This window comes from Rhopalosiphum maidis, chromosome 4 (genome assembly GCF_003676215.2).
Source record: "Rhopalosiphum maidis isolate BTI-1 chromosome 4, ASM367621v3, whole genome shotgun sequence".
NCBI classification, from domain to species: Eukaryota; Metazoa; Arthropoda; class Insecta; order Hemiptera; family Aphididae; genus Rhopalosiphum; species Rhopalosiphum maidis.
The window spans coordinates 4042848-4067595 of record NC_040880.1 but is presented as its reverse complement, the minus strand read 5'-3'; the positions used below and the strand labels follow the sequence as shown (position 1 = coordinate 4067595).

General features: G+C 32.8%; 1 protein-coding gene across 1 annotated transcript; it reads left to right on the top strand.

Annotated features, from left to right (window-relative positions):
- LOC113549287 (glutaredoxin domain-containing cysteine-rich protein CG12206-like) lies at positions 1–24696 on the top strand. Its single transcript, XM_026950515.1, is given in 6 exon segments — positions 1–64; positions 1290–2002; positions 2004–2303; positions 19720–19953; positions 20925–20990; positions 24389–24696. Coding segments are annotated over 6 exon segments (1548 nt in total). The 5' UTR covers positions 1–3; the 3' UTR covers positions 24563–24696.
- Positions 24697–24748: the final 52 nt, after the last annotated feature.

Here is a 24748-nt window from a genome sequence, read left to right as displayed (position 1 = left end):
TTAATGTATTTTCATATGACAAATAAGGCTGACTTAATTTTGATCCTTGGTACCTATGTCGAAGGTAAAAATAATATTAGGATACATAATAAATAATTAAATGGTTTATAATAGGTACCTCCTATATGTTATTATATCGAATAATTATATCATACCATTACACTATTACAGTAAGCTATAATTATTTTAAATAATTTTCAATCGATGTATAATATATTAATACTTTATTTTTTATGTATTCTACAACGCTTTTTTTTAATTTTTAAAGAATAATTACTGATTTTAGATTTTAATTTGATATAATAAAACTATAATTCTATGTATAATAATCAATAAATCGTTTTAACTGTTAGTCTCAGTACACTTTATCTGTCAACATATATGATATACCATATACATATTATATTGTAAATTTTTTCACCGAATTAAAATGCATCCTGTTCAAACATGTATAATATTTCAGTTTTCCGTGCACATCGTAGTTTTTTATCGTTTTAAACGTACCATATATGAAATACACGTATTTCTCAAACGCTTTTGGTTGATGTCTTTTTTAATAAATACGTTATTCACCATAAATTATAATAATACTTCATTCTGAATTTATGTATAAATTTATATTATGTAACTTATTCCCGACGGATAAGTGTTAAGACACTTAAAACCCTCGTAATTCACAGGTTAACGTGGGTAGAAAAACAAAATAAGAATCATAGCGATATTTCGAGGAAACCGTAGTCTTGGTGTGGTGTAAGTTTGAAAAATATCGTTAAGTGAAATATTAACTTGTTTAAGGCATAGCGATGGGCATATTAAATGGATAGGTATACTTTTGCAGCCATTAAATACACGAGTACGTTGGATGGCGTGAAAAAGACATCTCTGCGACATTTTCAATATAATATATTTCACGCCCGTGAACCGACTGCCTCGTCGAAAAATAATCGCTTGTAACCGAAACCACTGTTATTACTTACCCATAACTCATACGTGTAATATACGCTGTTTTTTAAGAAAACCGACGAGTCGAACCTCATTCGCGGAGTTGTAATAATTTACTTATCATTTCTTCAACACATGATATTATGTTGTTACTTTTAAACGCGTTTTGTTGATAATGTTAAAAAAACGATTTCCGTGTATACAAATCACAAAAACCCAAAGCCATTTTTTGCTAAAACGAGCATTTTTTATACTGACATTTTTTTTCAATGTTATCCAGTCGAACGCATTACATAATTATTGTGATATTGTTGTGCTCACCAAAAGATGCGTTTTGCGTGTTTCAGGTGTCGCGGGAACCATCATGTTGGAAACCGTAGCAGAGAAGAAAATTCCGCCGCCGCTGCCGCCCAAGACCCGACGCGGTTGTCTGAAAACAGGCGTCGAGAGCGGCTGTGGCGGCGGTGCGACGATCTTGCAGTCCAACGGTCACGTCGTGAAGATCCGAATAGACCCGATGATGGTCGACGGGGTCGGCGGCGGCGGTGGCGGCGGTGACCGCGCGGAACGGGACGACGGGCCGCGCCGCGAGCACTCGGTGGGCCGCCGGTCCAGTACGGTCAAGATAAACATCACTTGCGTGGACCCGTTCGTGTTCCGCCGGCACTACACCGACGTGGACGACGACGATGACGACGACGACGACGACAGACGGTCGTCGTCGGGACACCGATCGCCGCTGGACAGCGGCACGGGCAGCGACCTGGACACGGGCAGCCGCCGGGACGAGAGCGACGACGGGACGTGCAGTTGCGATTCGCTGACGAGCAGCACGGCAGATCCCGAGACGGCCGTGATGACGGTCGATCCGGCGCCGGGACAGGCGGTCGTGGCTGTCGGCGGCGGCGGCGGCGGCGGCGGTGGTGCCATCGTGCCGGTCGCGTCGTCCGATCCCGTGGCCGACGGACCGCCGGCGGTACAGACGTGTACGGCGGCCGGAGTCGTGGCCACCGCCATCGTCGCGACGGTCGTCGAAGAGCTGCCGAAACGTTCGACAGCCGCCGGCCGTCCACGTCCAACAGCGGTGCTACAACGACGCATCCGCGGTGGCCGCGACCGACCGCGTCATCGACATGGACAACACCGACCAGTACTACAGTTTTCACATGAACGAGAACGTGTTCGACGAAGTGGACGCGGCTGCAGTGGCCGCCGCCGCCGCGCCGTCGGACGACACGTTCGCGGGGTGCAAGACCGCGGCCACCTCGGACACGATACGCAGCGCCAAGGGCACGATCAGGGGCGTCAAGAACCGCGTCAGGGCCGGAATAGCGACGTTTTTGCAGCCCAAGACCAACAAGGTGAGTTTTGACATGTTCGAAAATAGTGTTTCACAGACGACGTTTTTCGATAACATCGTTTTAAGAGGACGTTATACCCGCACGTGTTGTCCCTGTCTTACTTGTGTAGATCATAGCAAATTTGCGTTCGGCAGAACACATTTTGTGATGTTAGCTTTAACATTAGAGTAAATTTACCTGTTATTAAATTTAAAGGTAATAATATTATCTAGGGCATCTCGTAGGCTTTTATTGATATCCTAATTTTTAAGCGATTTACGAGCATTTTAAAGTCTTAATATTTTACATAACTATAACTCACTTAAAAATTAAGATATCAATAAAAGCCTATGAGATGCCCTAGATAAAATTATTACCTTTAAGTTTAATAACAGGTAAATTTACTCCAATATCAGAGCTAACATCACAAAAAATGTTCTGCCGAACGCAAATCTGCTATGATCTACCTTAGTAAGAGAAAAACAACACGTTCGGGTATAACGTCCTCTTAAGGGTTTTGATTCGAATCGAGATGATAAATATTTAATATATTTTTATCGTTCGATTTATTCGTAGTGGTTTAAATATAATAACGTGTAAAATCTTAGATTTCCGGTAGAAATCTTATCGAATTCCTACACAATGTGTGAAAAGGACGCCATACCCGCATGTGTTGTCTTTGTCTTATACGCGCGTAACATTGTTAAAAACTGTTTTGCGCGGGACAACTTTACTCCCTCGGTATTTATATCAAAATTACCAAAGTAATAAATCCCATTGGGAAGAACTTTACCTGTGACGTTGCGTTTTAATTTCTTTGAAAGTGGTAACCAATAGTTTGTTATAATTAAATGAAAAAAACCTAAAGTTCTCAAACCGATAACTTTAATTACATATTCATGTTATCAAAAAAATTAAAACGCTACGTCACAGGTAAAGTTCTTCTCAATGGGATTTATAATTTTTATTGTTTTGATTAAAATATCGAGGGAGTAAAGCTGTCCCGCGCAAAACAGGTTTTAGTTATGTATGCGTGTATAAGACAGAGACAACACATACGGGTATAGCGTCCTGTTAAGACTCTATAGGCACAACGATGATAATGGTTGACTGCTCAACATTGGTGGCTATAGTGATGTGCTTTTAGTAGGGTTAATGCCAGAAATGTCTCTCCTCCGTCCGGTCCACCCAATCATCAATAAACTTAGGCGTGCTATGGATTTTTCCTCTGGTCCAATGCATTTCATATTTATTATTGTAGTATAAAAAAAGTGCTGAACAAAATCAATTTTTTAATATAGAGGGTCAATAAATGCATAAGGCTTAAACACGTTACGGACAATTTTCTAGATTACGTAATTATACCCCGTCGAGGAGTGCCTATAATAGCAATTTATATTTTATACCGGTGCACGAAGCGATTATTAAATTAGTTAAATATTTTTTAATGAGTTTCTTTCAATAAACAGGACTGTTTTTATATAATTAGTAAAATGAAAACCAACCTCTGATGAAATCAGCGGCAGTGATTCAAATTTAATTTATTATTATATATTTCACGAGAATGAGATACAACTGACGATTTCGTTACACAAAGACACACCCGACCAAATTGTCCACCCAAAACAATGACCTAGATATAGTGGCTATTTGATACCTACACGACACACGAAAAATGTGTCTTTTCATAAAAACCCATCATCAACATTATTTTATCTGTATACGTAACATAACTGTCTGGTCTGTTCTCATTCGGTAGAAATCAATAAATAATATTATTAACTATACTTGTGTGAGAATTTGACACTCGCCATCGGGATTTAGTTGCATCTGCAGGCCGCCCGGTGACATTGCAAAATCCTCGTGGAATAGTTTTGGAACGTTTTGGTTCTATTGCATAACAAATACGAGAAGATAAGTAGTTTTACGACACTAGTAATAATAATAATATATGCATGGCGAACCCGACGTTCGTTCGTTTTCGTACAAGAATAATGACAGCTATATTGCCGGAGAAAAAACCCATCCCATTATAGGTTCTTATAAAATCGAGTTTATACCGATATAATTATTAAGAAATGGATAAAAAAAAAATATGTTAAATTTCACACCGCTGCGCGTCGGGATGAATATTAGGTACATATACTACACAGGTAGTGTTAAAACATTTCATCTGCAATTCGTAGGTAACATATATAATAATATGATTAATGAGCAATATTGTAGAAATGTAGTAATCTTATCTATACCAATCGACTGTTTTTCGAAACGTTATTACATAATTATTACAGTTCGTATAATACATATAATATTATACATATTTAATGTAGTTAGATGTAATAGGTATTGTATATTGTATTGTACTATATAATAATTGAATGCACGTGTCTGTGAAACGCTCAATTATATAAATAAAATATCAATTATTTTGATGGAAAACAACAATAACAGATCAATACTAAAAAAAAACAAGTATTTGATTTGACATAACAAAATATTATGACTCGTTGGAAGAATCGATTAAGTTCTACAAATAATATAATATATATATATTATGTACATATATTTATTCATTTTAAATAAATTGTCGTCTGTCGATAGTGCCTTTTGTATAGGTAGTATATCAGTTAATCGAAAAAATAAAAAAACTTATAAAATAATAATCGCTTTTTTAATGATTTTTTTCATTATTGATCGTTTAATTAAAAAAATCATTGAGCATAACTTGCGGTATCGTACACGAATTACTGTTTTCAATTCAGTGCGCAGGTTTTTTAAATCCATAAAACTCGTAATATTTAGCATAATATACCCGTACACGTTGCACATCATGTATATTAAGTGAAGTTATAATCGAATACGTATTATTACGAGTAATTTCATAATTATATACAAGATGATTATTTTAAAAGTAAACACTCGTTTTTACGAAAATATTATTGAAATTTAAAATAAAATACGAGTAATTTAAAATACCTATCCCTAGTGAACTTATTTTTCAAACATGTCGTTTTATACCTTGTTACTTTATATTATGTAAAAATATATTTCCAAAATCGTTAATATTTTTTGAAAAAGTGATTGTTAATGTTTAAAACAATCACCTTGTATTGTTATATATAATTACTAATTATATAGGTTATGTTATTAGGTAGGTATATTTACCACATTTTTTCATAATCATTAGCAAATATAATTTATTATTACAAAAATGTCCTTATTAAATCGCTTAAAGTAAACGATAAGGTAATAAAAAAAATAAATACACGTTTATAACTTAATAACTCTGTGAGACTATAGGTCAATTTCTCAATTACCACAATAGGCTCTTATATTACCATTTGGCGAATGTATTTTTTTTAACAATAATTTATGTATAGGTTATCGTTGTACTAAATGTACTCTACTCCACTAAAATATTTTTTACTATGAGTACTGGACGTAGACGTGTAGTGATTTAAAAACCATATCACTTTATGATCATAAATATAAATTTCACCTTTTCGATTTTTGGAATACATAATTTTGTCTAAATATTAATGTAATATTTTATAATAAATATAAATCAAATCCTATTTAATATTATTATATTCATTTAATCTGTAATTAATTTTATAAATAAAAAATCTTTACGCAATATATTATAATATTATGTGACATACAGCCGTCCCCAACCAGTTAATATTTTCAGAAAAAAATAGATATTTATAGATAATATATATTATTTAAAAAAAAAAATGAACGTCCAAAAAGGTGTGACCACTAATAGGTTATTCCCTTTAAAGCATTGATTGTAAATTATTTGTAACTCCATTTTCTTGTAAATTAATCATAGATGTTACTTTTTAAAATAAGACAAAATATGTAGAACGAAATATTCGTGCTTAGAGTATATACTTTATGCAGGTGCTATTCGTTAGGACTGAAATTGTTTGAATGTGATCTGGTTAAACGAATAGGTTAATCACAATATTTAACATACGAAAATTATTTATTTGAAAAATAAAAAACTCTGCGCAGATTTATTAAAAAAAAAAAATCTTATCCCGACTCTGCCCACGCGGTATATTCATATAGGACAAGTCCGGTCCAAACCGGAGTTTTCTTTGAAGAACCCGAGACTCGCATATTTTACTATTTATTTGTTTAACGTCCCCGGCACGAGAAACCATCACACAACGCACCCGAAAATCGTCAGAGAATATTATCCCATAGTGGACTGGTATAATACAAAACGTATGCTCTTCGGTTTCGAACGCAAAACCAATATCACGACTGCGCGTATCACAAGTGTTTGCGATTTGGAAATCGAAAATATTACTATAAGTGCTACTATGAGTATATTATATTATATTGTACTATCAATGACGCGCGAAGTGAGAGTAAAAATATGATTTCATATATACGTCTCGCCAAAGTACTTATCATAAATCATGAAAATACGGGCGGTCCAATTGCAACGGTGTCACGGTTCCATAAAACGTATACCTACCGTCAGCGCGTGCGTTCGTCCGTATTCTTATATTTTAGTCGTTGGATTAGTAGGAAGGTATGTGACACGGTTTCGTCGTGCTGCGGTGTGTGCTCCGTTTGTTCCGCCCGCAGCAGGAGGAGGACTGCGTGTGTCCTACTACACGACGCGTCCGTCGCGCTCATCCAAACAGCACGAGACACAAATATGATAACGATAATAATAATTAATAACTACGACTACTGTCGTTATGCCGTCGCTTCATTCACCGGTCGCGTGTATAATGAAAATTCGTGAAAACCCTACACGTATATTATATATCGTTTCCGCCGATTATTATTATTATTTTCTATTTTCGTTTTGATCTTTGATTTTTGATTTCACGAACGACGTGAACACGCACACGCCCTCGCCTGAGCACAATACGCGTATATATCATATATACCCGTGTATACTATATATATATATATATATGTCTGCCGCGTGATATACCATATAATTTGTGTGTGCACACATTATATTATGTGTGTACATGTATATATGACGTAGTTATGATTATTATTATTTTCGTACGTGTACATAATAATATATATATATATAGTTAGTGTTGTCTGCAGTATACACGCACGCGTTCTATAATGTAGACTATATAGTAATCAGGTATTTGGAGCGCCGAACGGAACGCTGCACGTCGATCAATCGAAAATATAACGTAACAATATCTCCGACCGTGATAATTCACGCACTCGAGGGGTTGCATAATGATAAATATATACACGTCGGTATAATATATATATAAATTGTGTACCTACGGGCGGCGTTAGTGAAAAATTGTAACAATGGGACACACGGAGCAATGTGTCCGAAAGTTTCGCAACCGTTCGCTATTTTCATTTGACATTTTATTCGTTTTGGCGGCGGTGTGGAAACCGCCCGCCGGCGATGGTTGGAAAAACGGAAATCATTAATTTCCATAGCGAAAAGTAAAATGACCGCTATTTGATGTGTGTGTGTTGTGTGTATGTGTGTGTACATGCTAGTGACCAATCGATAGTAATAGTTTTTCGAAATCGAAACATGTATATACATCGTTTCCGGAAAGATGCGGTCAAATGGTAAAACGGTAACACTCTAGTGCGGTTGTAGAAATAAACATCTGGTCGACAAACGATAACACCCAATTATTTCATAAGGATATATTATATTATTATTTAAATTATAGATCGTAAAGTCCATCTATACATACGACACATAATTATATTATACGAGCATAGGACATAACACGGACTAGTACATTTCTCGTCGCTTTTCGCAGTATAATATATTATGCTCTAATGACAATAATAATTAAACAAGACACGCACAAATATAATATGGATCTAGTGCACTGCGCTTTTAAACGACGACGACGTATGAAAGTTTTCGATTTAGTGCGGTGTAAAAATAAAAAATTCTCTTGTAGTTCCAAATGCGTCAAACATATCTTCATATTCCAAGTTATCGTTTCAATATCACATATCTATGTACACAAATAATCAATATATTATTTCGTACGTTGACGTTTCCAATCTATATGTTTAGTATTCTGCAAACGAACCAGTATTTTAATAGTTGAACACTTTACTACATATTATAACCAATTAACTAAACTACCATAATACCATATTATAAATAATAAATACATCTTATAATATGTACCTATACAGTGGACTACGAGTATTGGCCGTGTTTATCAGTGTTAAAATATGAGTTTGCGGCTAAATCACTGCACCGCGCCTGCACAAAAGTCTAAACGTCTTGAAAACACCATAACACGATTCAGTTAATGTTAAAGTATAAAGTATAACAAGTTGAAAGTTAAAGTAAAATATCAATGTATTATTGGTTCAATTTAAACACAACAATAGTAATAATTTATGTAAAAAGAAAAATATCGTTTTGGTGGAACTTACTATTGAAATCTTGACGATTGAATATGAATAAGTCACTTTTCGTTAACTGTGTCCCTACATAGGCCATATAGTTTGTATTATTTCCAAGTCAGCAATCCCGTATGTATGGTTACAATAAATTATTTTGTCACCACCACGACAAATCCATAAGTGATTTCGCACACAATACAATATTATGTGTATCGGTGTATCTATATATTTCAATATTCGTATATTATAATGTGCACCTATAACAATACCTTTATGTACACAACATATAGCATTATAATATATGCTTATTGTTACTCGTATTATTTTAACAATGTCATATAGGTATAATAGAATACAAATATAGCGGGTGCACAGCGACGAAAAAATAAAAAAAAATTATCGTTTTGTTCCCAAAAACGATGTAGTGCGGTGCAGTATAACCCGAATACCTATAGCGATTGCGATTACAAAATACAGCGTGCGAATACCTTACGACTCTTTGCGAAAGCCCGTAATCATCGTACGCACTCGTCGAGTGCCGCCGCCGCCGCCGCGCACACTTCTCGTCGCACTCGTTCTCGTGCAAACGAGCCGTCTCCTATCCGACTACTATACACACAGTATACCTAACCGTAGTGCCTACATAGGTACACGCCGAAGCCTCGGTGATTATACTTTTCCAATACACGCGTATAGGTAGGTATTTACGATAATATATATACATATATATATTATACATCTCCTCGTCGTCGATTCGGAACGTGAGAGATTAATATAAACATTGTCGGTGGTGTTCGCGGCCGCGTCTGTTTATAATATGTATACATACGTGTATTATCGTATTCATATGCACATGTATGCGACCGAGTAATGCGCGTGTATTTATAGATAAATTATACACGTCTGTGTGTGTCTATATGAGCCTATCAAAAAACTCTTTACGGGTAAGCTTTCACTCGTGGGCCGATGACCCGTCGACCCAATATACACGGGCCGACCGTCGAAATGTCCAATTGGCCGTAAATTAATTCGTATCGAAACGTTAATTCGATACGCTAATTATTATTTTATAATTGGACGTTTGCAGACACGTAGTATATCGTACTCGCCGTAATATAAATACGCACATAAATGTGCGTGTACCGATCTATGTGCATATATATATATTATGTATAATATAGTTTATATATTATGGACGTTGAACGTATATGAGATTTGTTTTGTTCCAAAACAATGTTTGTCCTCAACAACACATTATACTAATATAAATTATGCCTTTATTTATATTATTATTATTATTATTATTATTATTTTCGACACGGGAGAAGAAAAAATAAACATTACCTTACGTAATTTGACTGTAGGCGTGACTTCAGTGTTTTTGCGAAAAATATGTCTATTCATTGTTGCATGATGAATTATTGATTATAATATATTACGTGTGCGTAATGGTAGACAGAAATTTTCATTAAAAATTTCTATGAAAAACGTACGATTTATACCATGTCGTTTAATTCGACAGATTTGATCACGTCACATTTACCCACAGTGCAATAACGATACACGTGTATAAATGCGCGCGCGTGTGTGTATGCCCTGTGTGTGTTCAAAAAGACTTAAACCGCATTTCGTCGGTATTTTCTTTTACTTCCGATGACGTGCTTGATGGTTATCGTCTACATGCGTTCTGCGTTGGCATTAATCGACTTATACTATATAGACCGTATTATTATATCCGACAGTGCGACATGTACATATAATAAAGTATATTATACAGCAGAGTTGGAAAATTAACATACGAATTACTCGAACGTCGTAAAATATGTGCATAACGTTAGCTTATAATATTATGTGTACGTCGCACGTCGTATAATATACCGACTAGTCGCCTGTGAACGGATAGCGAAGCCATAGAACTGATTATATTACGGACCGACCGATATTATTAACTTTCCAATTAGATACCTGATTGGACTAATAATTGTATTCAGAATTTATAACATTTTGACAAGATGAGAATTTTTACGCTTGCGCAGAATGTACACGTACGTGTGTGTTTGTAAGAGCTTATTATACTTTATACATACTCGTTATTCGTAAACACATCCGTAATAAACATTCTAGCTAACTACTATGCAAAGAGGAAGTAAAAATGAATACAACCGCGAACAGACTATTGATCGCAATAACGTGATGTTATTATTTATAGCGCGTGTACGAAGAAGAAAAATCGAAACGTAAAAGATTATTTTATAATCATAAAATATACATTATTCTATATATTATTATGTGTAAGAAATCGTTCAATGTGTTTTTCGTTATTTTATTAAAAATATTCAAATCAATTCAATAAAATTGATAGTTTTTTATCCGATTAACTATTATAAGGTTACAACTCATTCAACGCTATCATTGGTCGCGTCGTATATTCAAGAATATACGATCTCTAAGATCCGAATACTAAGAAAAATATTTACTCGGGTATTGGTAAGAGTCTTCGTAAAGAAGATTGTCAAAGTTATTTTGTCAACAAAGAGCAATTTCAATTTACCGTGTGACTCTGTACTTCGCGACGTGCAAAATAATAATTTAACTATTATTTTCTTCTGTTGTTATTAATTATAATTGTTATTAGTAAGACTAATAATAACAATATTTATCAGGACATCTATCTTTCATTTTATTTTCTAGTAATATACCATTTTATAGATTTACAACAATAAAAATTATTAATGAGTTATAAATGACCATATAATTGAATATGGCCCAATGTATCTATTAACTGTTATTGAATTTATTTTATTTGTACAAATCATTTAATTTATTTACTTGAAATTTTACCTATTGTTCGATTTTTCACTCGATTTTTATTCTATGAAAATAATTTTCTAGTATAATATTTATCTTAAAGCGTTCGTCTGAAAATTGTTTTATTCGTAAGTCATCGTATAATAACTCGTTCTGCTGTTTGGCTTTAAGTGAGGCAACATTTATCACATCCGGAAACCGTAATCCACCTGAACTATAATATGAGTAATAAATATTATTATAATGGCACTATCGGTTTGATAAAAAAAAAAAAAAAAAATTTAGATATTACTAAAACGTTATTCTTAACAATCGTAAAAATTATAATATCAGTTGAAATTTACATATTAAACATGAACTATAATTTAATTACGACCTCTTTTCGTTAAGGACAGAGTTATTGATTTTAAAACCAGCTTTTACCTATAATATTTCACCCCAGTTTAGATTCCGCAACAATTTACGAGGAACGTTTTTGATTTGTAAATGAGTGTTTATACAGGAATCTAATGACATTTTTATTTACCGTTAAAATATATGATGTACTAACAACTGCGTGATTAGTACATCGCGCATGTATATATTATTATTATTATTAGTAGTAGTAGTAGTAGTAGTAGTGATAGTATCGTCGTCTGTCAATGTCTGCCTATATTTCATTCCAAGCGCGACTGGTCCGCGTGCTCCATACATTAATACATATATTTTCGCACTGCTCACTTAGAACACATACAACAACATTATAATTTATTCCCGTTTCCGTTATATTTTCAATATGCGTTTGCCTAAATTATATATTTACGCAATATATATATATATATATATCGTTCGAAATTCGCTCGTGTATATACTGCAACCGCTGTTATAACCAACACGTAGGCATGTAATTAAAATAGCGAACAATAGCATATCACTATTCTTTGGAACCGAGAGGTTTTACAATATTATATTTTGTGTGTAAACGAGGAATTAGCCACGTACCTACCGCCTCAACGTACGCGGGGTTACCATTATTGCAGACCTACATACAAATAATAATTATTGTTAGGCGGACTACTTTGCGTTCCCGTATGGATTTTACGCCTTTTTATTGTTTTGTTTTCACGTACTAAACCAGAGTAAGCAAACATATACGCTGTCATTGAGTTGTCAAACGTACAAACGATGATATTATTATGGTGCGTATCTATTGTATGTACAGACTATAGTATAGGAAATATGAAATAATAACAATAATACGACTATACGAGTATATACGTATATACTTACTACGCAGATACGTTGTACATTTGCATTCAGGGACGTGTAACCGTGACAGCCAAAAATTCGACGGTTGAAAGCGAAGGGAGAAAACCGGGGAACTATTTTCGCTGTGTAGGTAACCCGGGTCACTGTTATGGACGATCCATCTCGATTCTAAGAATTACAACAAAATAACAAAAATCGTTTTTAAGATAAATCATTATTGCACTATTATAATATTATGTATATTGTATATGTTCAAATATCCTATGTCGTCAAAATGTTAACTTCGATCTATCATAAAAAATGAATTTGATTTCACGCCAACTTTTTTTTTAATTCCAGAAAGAAAAACTTATAAGATCAACCTTGAATATATTTTCAAGGTTTTTGACCGAGCATAAACATTTTTATCAATATTAATAGTTAAAAAAAAAATCAATAATGTAGCAAAAAATGATCCAAAATATTTTTAGAATTATACTTTATCTGAAAAATACTAATATGAATGTTTTATAAAAATTTAAAGTAACTACGGTTATTCGTTTTTCAATCATAACGAAATTAATTTTTGGAAATGTGTGTGTCGTAATCAAAAGGATTGTAATTTAGGTACGTTATTTTGTAATTATTTTTTAGTTTTCTTGTAATTCATATAATATATGTTATACATTATAATATAGTGTTAAAATGTTGTAACATTTTGCATATTTTTTTTATAAGTTCAAAGTATAGTTGAGCGAGATGAGATAAAGATACTTTTCACTTACTGGAAATTAAAAATATATGTTGTTTTTATTGCGTGTATTTTTGTGATTTTTGGAGATTTTGAAAATTACTACAAAATGTTTTATTGTTTCGTACATGTTTTAGATCATATTATTGAGTTTATTTGTAAAATTTTCTAATACGTCAATTTATTGTATGATTTCTTTTGTTTTTTTTATTAAATGCATAACGCTATATTTTTATACCATATTTCGTAGTTTCTTAGTGTATATAATCCCAACTCTAGCAATATACTATCGGATATGTAAATATTTTAAAAATAAAAATGATTATAAGATGGTTATAAAATGTATAAAACTTGTCAAAATGAATATTTTAGTTGTCAATTAAAAAACTAGGTATATTTTAATATAAAACATTTGTTTACACAAGCTCGACATTATATAGTTTAAAAAAAAATTAATTTCCTAATGGATATTACATCACATTATTTTATAATAATAAATATGTATACTTGAGTACATAACCATTTATGTGATGTGTTTTGAGTATTATACGTATTTTATGTAATATAGGTACCTACTACAAAATTACATTCCTACATATTAATATAATATTATGTATAATATGTAAAAGATTAAAACAATTTAAATTTAATTGTGTAACGCACTTAGGTAACTCAGATTCGTATTTAAATTGGTTAAAAAAAAATCTTAAAATACTACACAAAATTTCGATTCACATCATTCGTAACTTAATTTAGTTTAGTAGTAGAGAAATTTGTTTACAATTCATCACGTGAGAAATATTTACAATTAAAAAAAGACAAATCTGTGAAGTTTTCTTCCTGTAAAAAAAGACACAGACTGTCCATGTATAATAATTATAAAAACTAATTTAACATTGTCGCGAAACAATAAAAAAAAAATACATTACTTCACACGTATCATAATAATGCATTATATCGAAATTTCGAAATGAATAGTTTTTTTTTCTTTCATACTTGCGGTGAATTATGCCGAATACGTATCGAAGAAACTAGTGAAATGGATGAGTTTTTTTTTTCATACCACTGAGCAGAAATTCGTCTCAGAAATGATGTAATTATTAATTAAAATGCACATTTTTTTATTTTGCTCAAGGAGTTACACATTGGTGGATTACGATATTGTTTTATTTAACATTTGATTATAAAAAAAAATACCTAACACAATTCATTTGCCCTAAATATTTATTTTTTATTTAAACCTCCCGAGTGGAAACGTGATCCACAGTAATGCCATGTGCTAATAATCCATAATAATTTATCATGGCAAATTATGACGTTGTAAAACAACAAAATGTTATGACATTTATCTCGTTTGATAAACTGTTACAAGTCCACAATATATATATACTGTAATATTATGTGCTGGAAGTGTACGAATATACTTACGCTCTCCGGTCTTAACGAACCGACAGTTTGAAGTAAATATTCTAAATATTAATAATACTTCTTTCTAAGTATTGCGTACGAAACAAAACTGTACTTATAATACACATTGCGCATTATTCAAACATCGCATGCGTATAAATGCGAACACACGGAAGGCAGAAAAATAAATTTCCAAATGAATTACGCGATACACCCGCCCCGCCCATAATATTTCTATAAGTACATAACAAAAAGCTAGCGTATACGCGTACTTATGACTATTAAAACGTAGGTAATAAAAAAAAAAAACCGGCGAGAAGAAAGAATAATAACCGCTTAACTTTTCCAAAACCGAATGAACGCGACTCGACTTGTTTTTAAACCGTCCATTGTACCGAGTATTATTGTGCTATTACAATTTACAAATTATAATACGTCGTATGAGAAGTATATAAAGGCGCGCGAGAATAAAAGACTGCTGCGGAGCTCAGCGTGTTGTGCGTTTTTTTTTCTCCGCCGCGAGAAACGCGCCCGGCGACCCAACTTTTCGATACAATATGATATTATAAAATAATAATATAATAATTTATCGTACAATTCGACAACAATTAATATAATATACGGTGTAAAGCATTACGCGTGAATGATATTATCGTAAATATATTATAGCCACTATTGTTCGCGGGCGGTTTTAAATGCCCGCGGCTATTGGAAATTCGCCGGAATCGAATGTCGAACGCCACTAACTGTAACAATATATTTTTGTACTGCACAGGTGAATCAACCCTTTTTCTAATTTCTGATTTTTGGAATCATACATTGACTTAAGTATTTTCAAATCCTTGTAAGTTTTTGTACTACTTACTTATGATAAGAACCCACAATTTCCACAACTATACATTACTATTAGAGGATACTTTTATAAAAATCACCGATTAATATCTATTTTATTAGATGATCTATACTATATTTATCATAGATGTATATTAATATTTTTGCCTGCAAATGGTCGTTGTACTATTTTCCTAAATATTAACAGCTTACGAACGAAGAAACTAGTCATTCTAATTTTAAATTGAATACATCAAAAATTTCAAAAAAACTTATTCACTCACTAAATAATTACTGTTTAATAAAAAGGACAGCTCGCGTTTAAAAAACAGAATTTTTTATCATCGTGGGATACTACTTTCAAATTTAAATATCAGAAATTATAAAATATGGTCCTTAAGTGTTTATATTAAAAAAAAAAAAAAACCAAAATTTATTATTAAAGTAAAAATGGAGGTGAGTTTATTTGGTGATTCACTCTGCACATATTATAATATGTATTGTCTGTGTATCGGGGTACAAAATATTAAATTATAAATGACACGGTAAATTGTTTCCACTTTGGCGTTGTACGTAATGTTGATCACCGTGTTTGTTTATCTCTTTTTTTTCCTGATTCATAATTTGAAAATTCCATTTTGGAAAATCAATACACTCTAAATCCTCGTTTTTTATATGGCTTTAAGTATTAATTTTGGTAACATACATTAATACGAGTTAAAAATGTTGTTCTCGTGTTACTCAAAAATCTAAGGTTAGTTTATATCAATATTTTTTTACGTTGAAGTATACCTTAAGCTTTCATTAAATATTCAAATAGTTAATAGTCATCGAAGTGTTTTACGTACAAGATGGATACGGGTGGTGAAATATATGTACGATGATAAATTTTGTGAGACACGGCTCTGTACTATAATATTATATTCGGTAATAATATCTGGGGAAATATGATGCGGTTAAAGAAAATATAAAGAATGAAATATAATATAGAAAAAATGTAAAAATTTGGAAAAAAAATTATATCCAAAACCAAAACGTCTAAGGTATTTTAAATGAAGATCTCATGTTTTTACTTTCGTTAAATATAATCCTCCATTTCCTTGTTAAATTGATCACACGGCAAACACGTACTTAGACACCAAATTGTAGTTGTTTAAATCTCCAAAATGCTTTCGATGAATCCAGAATCATATGCATACAACAAACGATACATTAATAATGAGATATAATTTATGTGTTTATGAATTATGAGAAAAAGAGAGAGAGAGAGAGAGCGAAATATAAGCGTGTACATATCATTGTAATAAATATTATTATTATTACTATTATTGTTATGTTCGATCGGGCCCGAGGAATGCAAAACGATGTTACCAAACGAAAGATCGCGCGCGCTCGTGTGCGAACAGAAATCTTCGCGTATACCTATATCTGCTCTCGCGATCGGGTCAATGATACCCAACGTGAAAAAAATAATAAGAAGGAAACACACACATATGTAGGCATGTATATATATATATAAAAAGGAGCGGTCTCCTCTCGCACACATATTATACATCGGGCACAGCCTCCGGGCGCAAATCGCCTTCCATTTTATACAGACCGCCGTCGATGTTGACGCTATTATATTATTATTATCATTATTATTATTATTATTATTATTATATACATGTAAATTTGTTTATATATAGGTACACATACACACACACTATAGTGAGTATATTTTAATTGCGAAACGGGTCATTCAATCTACGTCCTTGTCGGTCGATTCTCCCCGCCGCCGTTTTATCTCATCTTTCTTTTTAAACTCGTTGTCGTCTAACACATGCCCACTCGCCCGAATCTCCATGTGGAGGTCGATCGGTCATCGATGTATTATGCATACACATATTTTATAGTTAATAATATAATACGAGTCCATTCAACATGAATATTATATTATATTATATATTGTAGGTAAATTGTAAACGTACGCGCACACGCACATTCTAATAAATATATAATATACATAATAAATATAATAAGTAGCTATAGGTATATATCATGCTTATAATTATTATAATTAAAAAAAAACGTATAGTAGTCAATATAGTCGGCATCTATATGATAACAGTGGAATACGCATATTATGAGTTTCTAGCGATATAGTAGCAATATTATACCGTAATATAGGGTGCCTCCGGATATTTAGAAAATGACTAAAGGTGCCGTGAGTCAAAAAAGGTTGGGAACCTCTGCCGGGAAGCTGAACGTTTGGTCACATTGACCCAAAAGCCAACACGTTTGGGTACATAAAATAAAAGGTGTTTTCGTTTTTACCTGGTAAATTAGAAAACGTTTGAGTGCACACAGTGGCGTAGCTAGGAATTTTAGTTGGGGGGGGGATAAATTTCAAAATCGTTTATAATCAGGGCTTGGGACTTGTAGCACTTAAAATCATTAAAATAAGCGATTAAAAACATCATTATAAGCACTCAAATAAGCATTTCGTATTGTCGGGGAAAAAAAGTAAATAATATAGATAAGTAAATAAATAAAATAAGATTAACCAAATATATTGACAAATATTTTAATATTAAATGACAAAATAAAATAATTAAAATATTAATTATAACAAAAATAATAATAAACGTTTTTGGAAGACTATTAAGAGCCAACCTCCTTGCGGTGTCTTCTGGGTAACGCTTATAAGCTCTATAAAATAAAATTTAAAGTTTAAAAGTAAAAAAGTGTACCCAAATGTGGTATTATTTTAAAAATATTATGTACCCAAACGTATTTTTGGGTCTGAAAAAAAGTGTACCCAAACGTGTGTTCCCAATCGTTCTCCAAAATCCAAGGTAAAAATGTAATTTTGTGTCCAAACATGTTACGGTCCTCAGCCGCAATATATTTACGAGTAATGTACCGTAAGAGATTTTGATTTTGTGCGAGTTTACTTTTTATACCAATCGTTACACGTGTTGATATTACACTTATACGTATATTTTTTATCACCTACCGCAGTATTTTGCGTAAAACAAATAAATTGTATGTTTTTTATTTTTCAACAATAAATACACGCAAATAATATTACATTTTCACTTACACAACAGTCGCAACACCCGACACAAAACAATAAGTCATAAACCATTACATATCGGACATTTAAATTAGACAAAGCTATCGATATCATAAGAGCTAGTGTTTATATTTCAAAGAAATCAATACAGCAATAATTGTTTATGCGATTAAATTTTTATAATGATTTACGGTCGATTTTTTTCGACACGAACACGTTTCTGTTAATATTTTTTTAACACGGATATTTGAGTTGTCGAATTGATCGCGTTTAATTTCGACTGCGCATTTACCGCCGGTTGTCCGGAGGTTACGAGATCGTGGCGCCTACACGTATCGAATATAATATAATAACTGTAATATTTAATTCGCGAACACGGCAATATTTACACTTGCGTTTTTACCTCGCTTTTGGTAATTTAACCTCTCCGAAATGAACCCAACCCGACAAACATAATATATAAATACGGTAAACGGTTAAGCTCATGCACATGCCGGAACCTTCACCTTTCGCACATTCCTTGACCTGAATACCGAACGCGGGCACCAGCAGCCAACGTCGTGTCTTTTAAGACAACCGAATAAACAGTCAGCGCGTGATTTAAGTCGTATAGGGAAAAAAATGAATAATATTAAACGTTTTCCATGATATTATTATATATTCTTGTATTGGGATATTATATATTATATACTTTCACCGAAAAACAAAACACAATAAATGTATAACTACAGGTGATATTAAAAATGCGAACAAAGTTCGTATTCCTTATAGGCACACGTAGAAATATAATAATATACAAATCACTATACTATCCGCCCACAAACTGTAATAATAATATATTATATCATCGCCGTACACAACGTATACGAATGCAAATAACACACCAACATAATGTTATATTCTGTGCTGGACGGCGCCATCACATCACTATAATAATGTTCGATCCGATTGTGGTGTTTCAGACATGGCAGGAAAAAGAAGCCGGCAAAGTGGTGTTGTACACGACCACCATGGGCATAGTCAGGGACACGTACCAGCGGTGCCTTCAGGTCAGGCAGATACTGAGGACTCATCTGGTCAAGTACGTGGAGAGAGACGTCTTCATGAGCCGAGAAGTGCAGAAGGAGATCCGAGAACGTCTCGGCGGCGACACCATTTCTGTGCCGCAGCTGTTCGTCGAAGGGAATCTCATCGGAGTCAGTTTCCGTTTTTATAATTATTATTAATTTATTTACCGAACATTAATCATATTTATCTACGAGTATTGTATAGCGTGTTCACGGCGTATGTGCATAATACAATAATATAATAGGTTCATGTTAAACAGTGTCGTCTCTTTACATAATCTAATTTTCGCGTTTAATTTCACAAATTCACATTAACACAACGCGAGTGGTTACGAGCAGTATAGTATTATTATTTTTCGTACAACTTTAACAATATTATATGAATATAATATAACCTAATTGTACACTCGTTTTCCTTGAAATTTTGTTTTGCGCAATGTGTTTTATGTTTAAAATTTAAAACGAGATCGTTAAGCTTCGAAATTTAATTTCACGCATTGGGATTTAAACCCACAATCGCTTCATAACAATAACTCGGGACTATAATAACTCACAGTCCGCATCATGATTGTATGAGATTTTTAATTGAATTTCGTGTTCTGTTACAAGATAAACCGACATTGTACGGCGAACTTTCGTCTGAGACAACTTAAGCGTGCTTTAATGTTATTGTAGTTTAAACTTTGTGAAAACACCGCTTTAGTTTCTTTTATTATCTTATAGTGACTTTGTTTAGGTACCTTTTTTTAAAACCCTATAAACATTTCGCAAACTACAAAACGCAAAATAAATTCATGTTTCGAAAATCATTCATTGTTATTATCGTTATTAGATCAGTACGTGCGTAGATACGCAATACTTATAATTGTTTAATGTCATACTATATATTAACGTACTATCCATACGGTACCGTTAAACAAATAACGATCTAACGATGTTGTTAAAAGTTTACGACATTTGAATTTAATGATCGACAATGTCTTGTTCAAACTAACAATTAAAAAAATAATATATTTCATATTAGCCGTTTACAATAATCATCATAGCCATTGGTTCATGATAATGATTAACGATTAAACGACGTTTGACTTTGTTCTCAGGATGCAGCAGCCGTAGACAGACTGAACGAATCTGGGGAACTCCGATCGATTTTAAAACCATTTAAGGTAAAGCCAAAAGATTTATGTTTCATTAATCCGTTTTCATATTCGGAACGTTCCTTCCGGTGCAGACAAGAATATCCTGTTGTCCGATGCCATCAAACACTCACACACACTACAAAATCCAACTTTCCTATTCCGGACTACTATATACTCGATAGTTTTTTTAATATGAAAAGATTCTCTCTGACAGAGGTCTCTCTCTCTCTCTCTCCTCTCTTTCTCTCTCGCTTCTCACTTCATTGCATCTCCACCTATCTATTGCCCATGCCATTGTTGTTCCATCATACTGCCGCCGGCTAAAACAGACAATATAATATATATATAAATGTACTCGAATTTACGCGTGGATTATGTAAATATTTCAAATTTGTTCAATGCTTAATGTTTTCACTTTACACAACCCGAGTCACGATGTTATCTAATATATAGCATAACAAAAAGGAACCACCGAACAAATACGGTTCAAAATGATGGATGTACCGTATATTATGATTGAATCACGCTTTTGAACCATTTGTAGTTTATAATCGTGTACCATCCATACCGAGCACCGGCAATCTCTCTAAATCAATAAAACTTATAATTATTTGCATTAATAATACCGTATATTTTGCAATTTTAATAGTTTCCGTAAAGTTATAGGTATATACGCCATAATAGACCAATGTCCAATGTTGTAAATTAATAATAGTGTATCGATTAAAATCACTTTTATTACTATAGTATAGTAGTATGAATGTGGACATGTTCCTTTTCTTTTAATGCCTAGTGCGTGTTATAAACATTTTATTTTTGTTTTGTTAAATCACATGGCTACAATTTGAATCCATGTTATATTTTGTTATTTTAAATTTTAATAATACTAATTTTATCGGGAATTTTTTTCGGAAACACTATTATTTTAAATGGTTATATACTATATTGTTCTTATTTTACATTAACGTTTTGATTGACAGATCCAATTTTCTTAAATAATAATGTAAACATTTTTTTTTACCGATAAAATCTATATCACACTTTCTAATCCATTATTAGTAGAATTTTATGAACTAATTCAGTGTAGAGCATAATAATGTAACAATACACAGCATTATGATAACTAATATAAATTATAAATAATTATAAAAAGAAAATTTGCCCATCCATTATATAAAAAGCTTTACTGCTTTAGTGTATATATGCGACGAATATTACCTTTTATAAAAATATGATACCTTATTTTTCTAAAGGGCAACGACCTTACATTATTATATTTACATTTTATTTTTAGAAATCACGTAAAATTTAAGTAATATATTATTACTACCCTGTTGTAAATATTAATTTTCTTGTATCCACCATTGTTATAGGCGTACATTAGGTACAATAGAATAAGTATTTAAATATTGTCGACCACCATATTATAATGCAATAACAATATTAACACGCGTGTAAGTATATTAACGTAATAGTCGTCGCAACAATGTACATAATTTAATACATGTAATAAGTAATAGGAATAAATTAATTTTCCAGGAGTGTCGCATACAAATCTTCTATTTATTTATGAATACTTAATAATAATTAAAAACACGTAATGTATACCATGCTACTATTATTGCGACGACACTGAGGACAGTATTATAGATAGGACTTTGAGCACTTGTTCGTTTTAGAATCAAAAAACGTTCACACATAAAAAGTTTAAAACAATGAAGTTATTCTTAATCTGTAGACGTTTTTTATGTCTCGGTTTACGGCAAAAAATAAATAAAAACATCATTGTTCAGCGATCAAAAACCGTATAGCCGGGTATTAATATTTCTCTGTGCTATCAACACAGACGTGAGACAACAAAATAAACTATGTAGCCATAAATAGATGAAAACTTAAATAAAAAAATATCAAAAACGACACGCGAGTACTCAAAGTTTCAAAATTCTGTGCAAAAGAGGTGTGTTATATACGTTTTATATATATTATATATATATATATATACATATTATTATTTTAAAATTTCCCCACTGATATTATTCGAGAGAGCAAAACAATACTTTTGCCACTCCAGTATCAGAAAACAGGATGCGAGGTGGCAAAAGAAAAATGAACTGCTCGTGAGTATACTTATCTACATTTCAATGCAATTTTGTTTTATCGATTCCAGTTTTTTCAATTTATTTCAGTCCTATTTTTATAACATTTTATTTATATCTGTACCAAGTTCTGCCTTCGGTAGGAAGTATATATATATATACGATATAATAATATTATATCTATACGAACGAAGCCGACATCCCCGCAGAATAAAATACCACATGAAAACAATAGTACTTAATAATAATAATTTTAACTAAGCGCATGCGATTATAATAACGTCATAAATCGCGCAAATACTGCGGTGCTTAGAATAATACATTGCCGAGTGGAAGAAAGTGACGATGAAAACGAGCGGAAAAAAAATCGCAAACGATCGTTTGGACCGTCAACGCGTGCGACGACTTTGGCTCGAATTCAATAAGCGAGCAGTGCGTTTTGTGTGTGCAGTGTGCGTACGCATTCGTGTGGGTCTGTGTGATTCTTCGGAACAAACGACACGTCGACCTACAACTGTGACGCGGACGTGTGTTACACGACAAGTACCGGTCCCTATTATAGCGCGTGCGGCTTATAAATTATTGTTGTATCCGAAAAATCGATACACTAGACGCAGAGCTTTGCTAACGCGGACGGTAGATAAATTATATATGTATACATAATGTACATATATATAAGACATTATTATTTATATATACCTACCTAAAGAGTCAGTATATAGGTGTTGAGGTTTTCGCCGCCGGTCTAGATGATGGCTTAACGAGTTTCCCCTAAGTATGCTCCACTGCAGACGCTTCTCCTTCGTACCTCTAAAATGCATTTTTTTTTTTTAAACGACACTCTCGGTGTATTTTAAAATCAATTTAATAATCTCGAGTGGATATTGTTTTAAAAATATATAAGTTAATGATCGAGTCAATTTTTCTGGATCGTAGAGAGAAAATGAGCGAACCGCCAAAAAATCTGATATCGGTATTTTTTATTATTATTATTTATCCGCGTAGATGCAAAACAACTTACTATTAGCAAGAAAAAAAAATACCTCAAAAATGTTTTTCAAATCATACACAGACCACTTAAAAACTAATTTCCTACTCCCCCTCCACACCCCTATTAAATATATATATATATATGTATCATAACTCGTGCCGCTGCAATATGGCATATTATTAAGTTTGTTTCGGAAAGATAATAATGTATCTGCGCCCGGTTCTTGGCATTTACAGGAGCTCATGTAATATTAAAGTTTACCTATATACATGTTATAAATAAATCGATTTTCGACAGCGTTACAACAATATAATGCTATGGTATGTATATGGTTTCAGAGTCCGGACGCCTGTACGACGTGCCAAGTTTGCGGGGGCTACAGGCTACTCCCCTGTCCGATGTGCAACGGTAGCAAGAAATCCGTGCACAGGAATCACTTTACCACCGAAATGATCGCCCTCAAGTGTATGAACTGTGACGAAGTGGGATTAGTGCAATGCTATGCTTGTTGAATGACAACCACGCATGATATTATACACATAGTATATTATTATATTATTAATTATTATTATTATTTTGTTTAATTGATTATGCAATGTGTATCGTTATTATATTATACCGATTATGATTTATATTGTATAAGCTTACATACTATTGATGTGTTTAATAATTATTGCCGTTACAGTAGTTCAAATTTT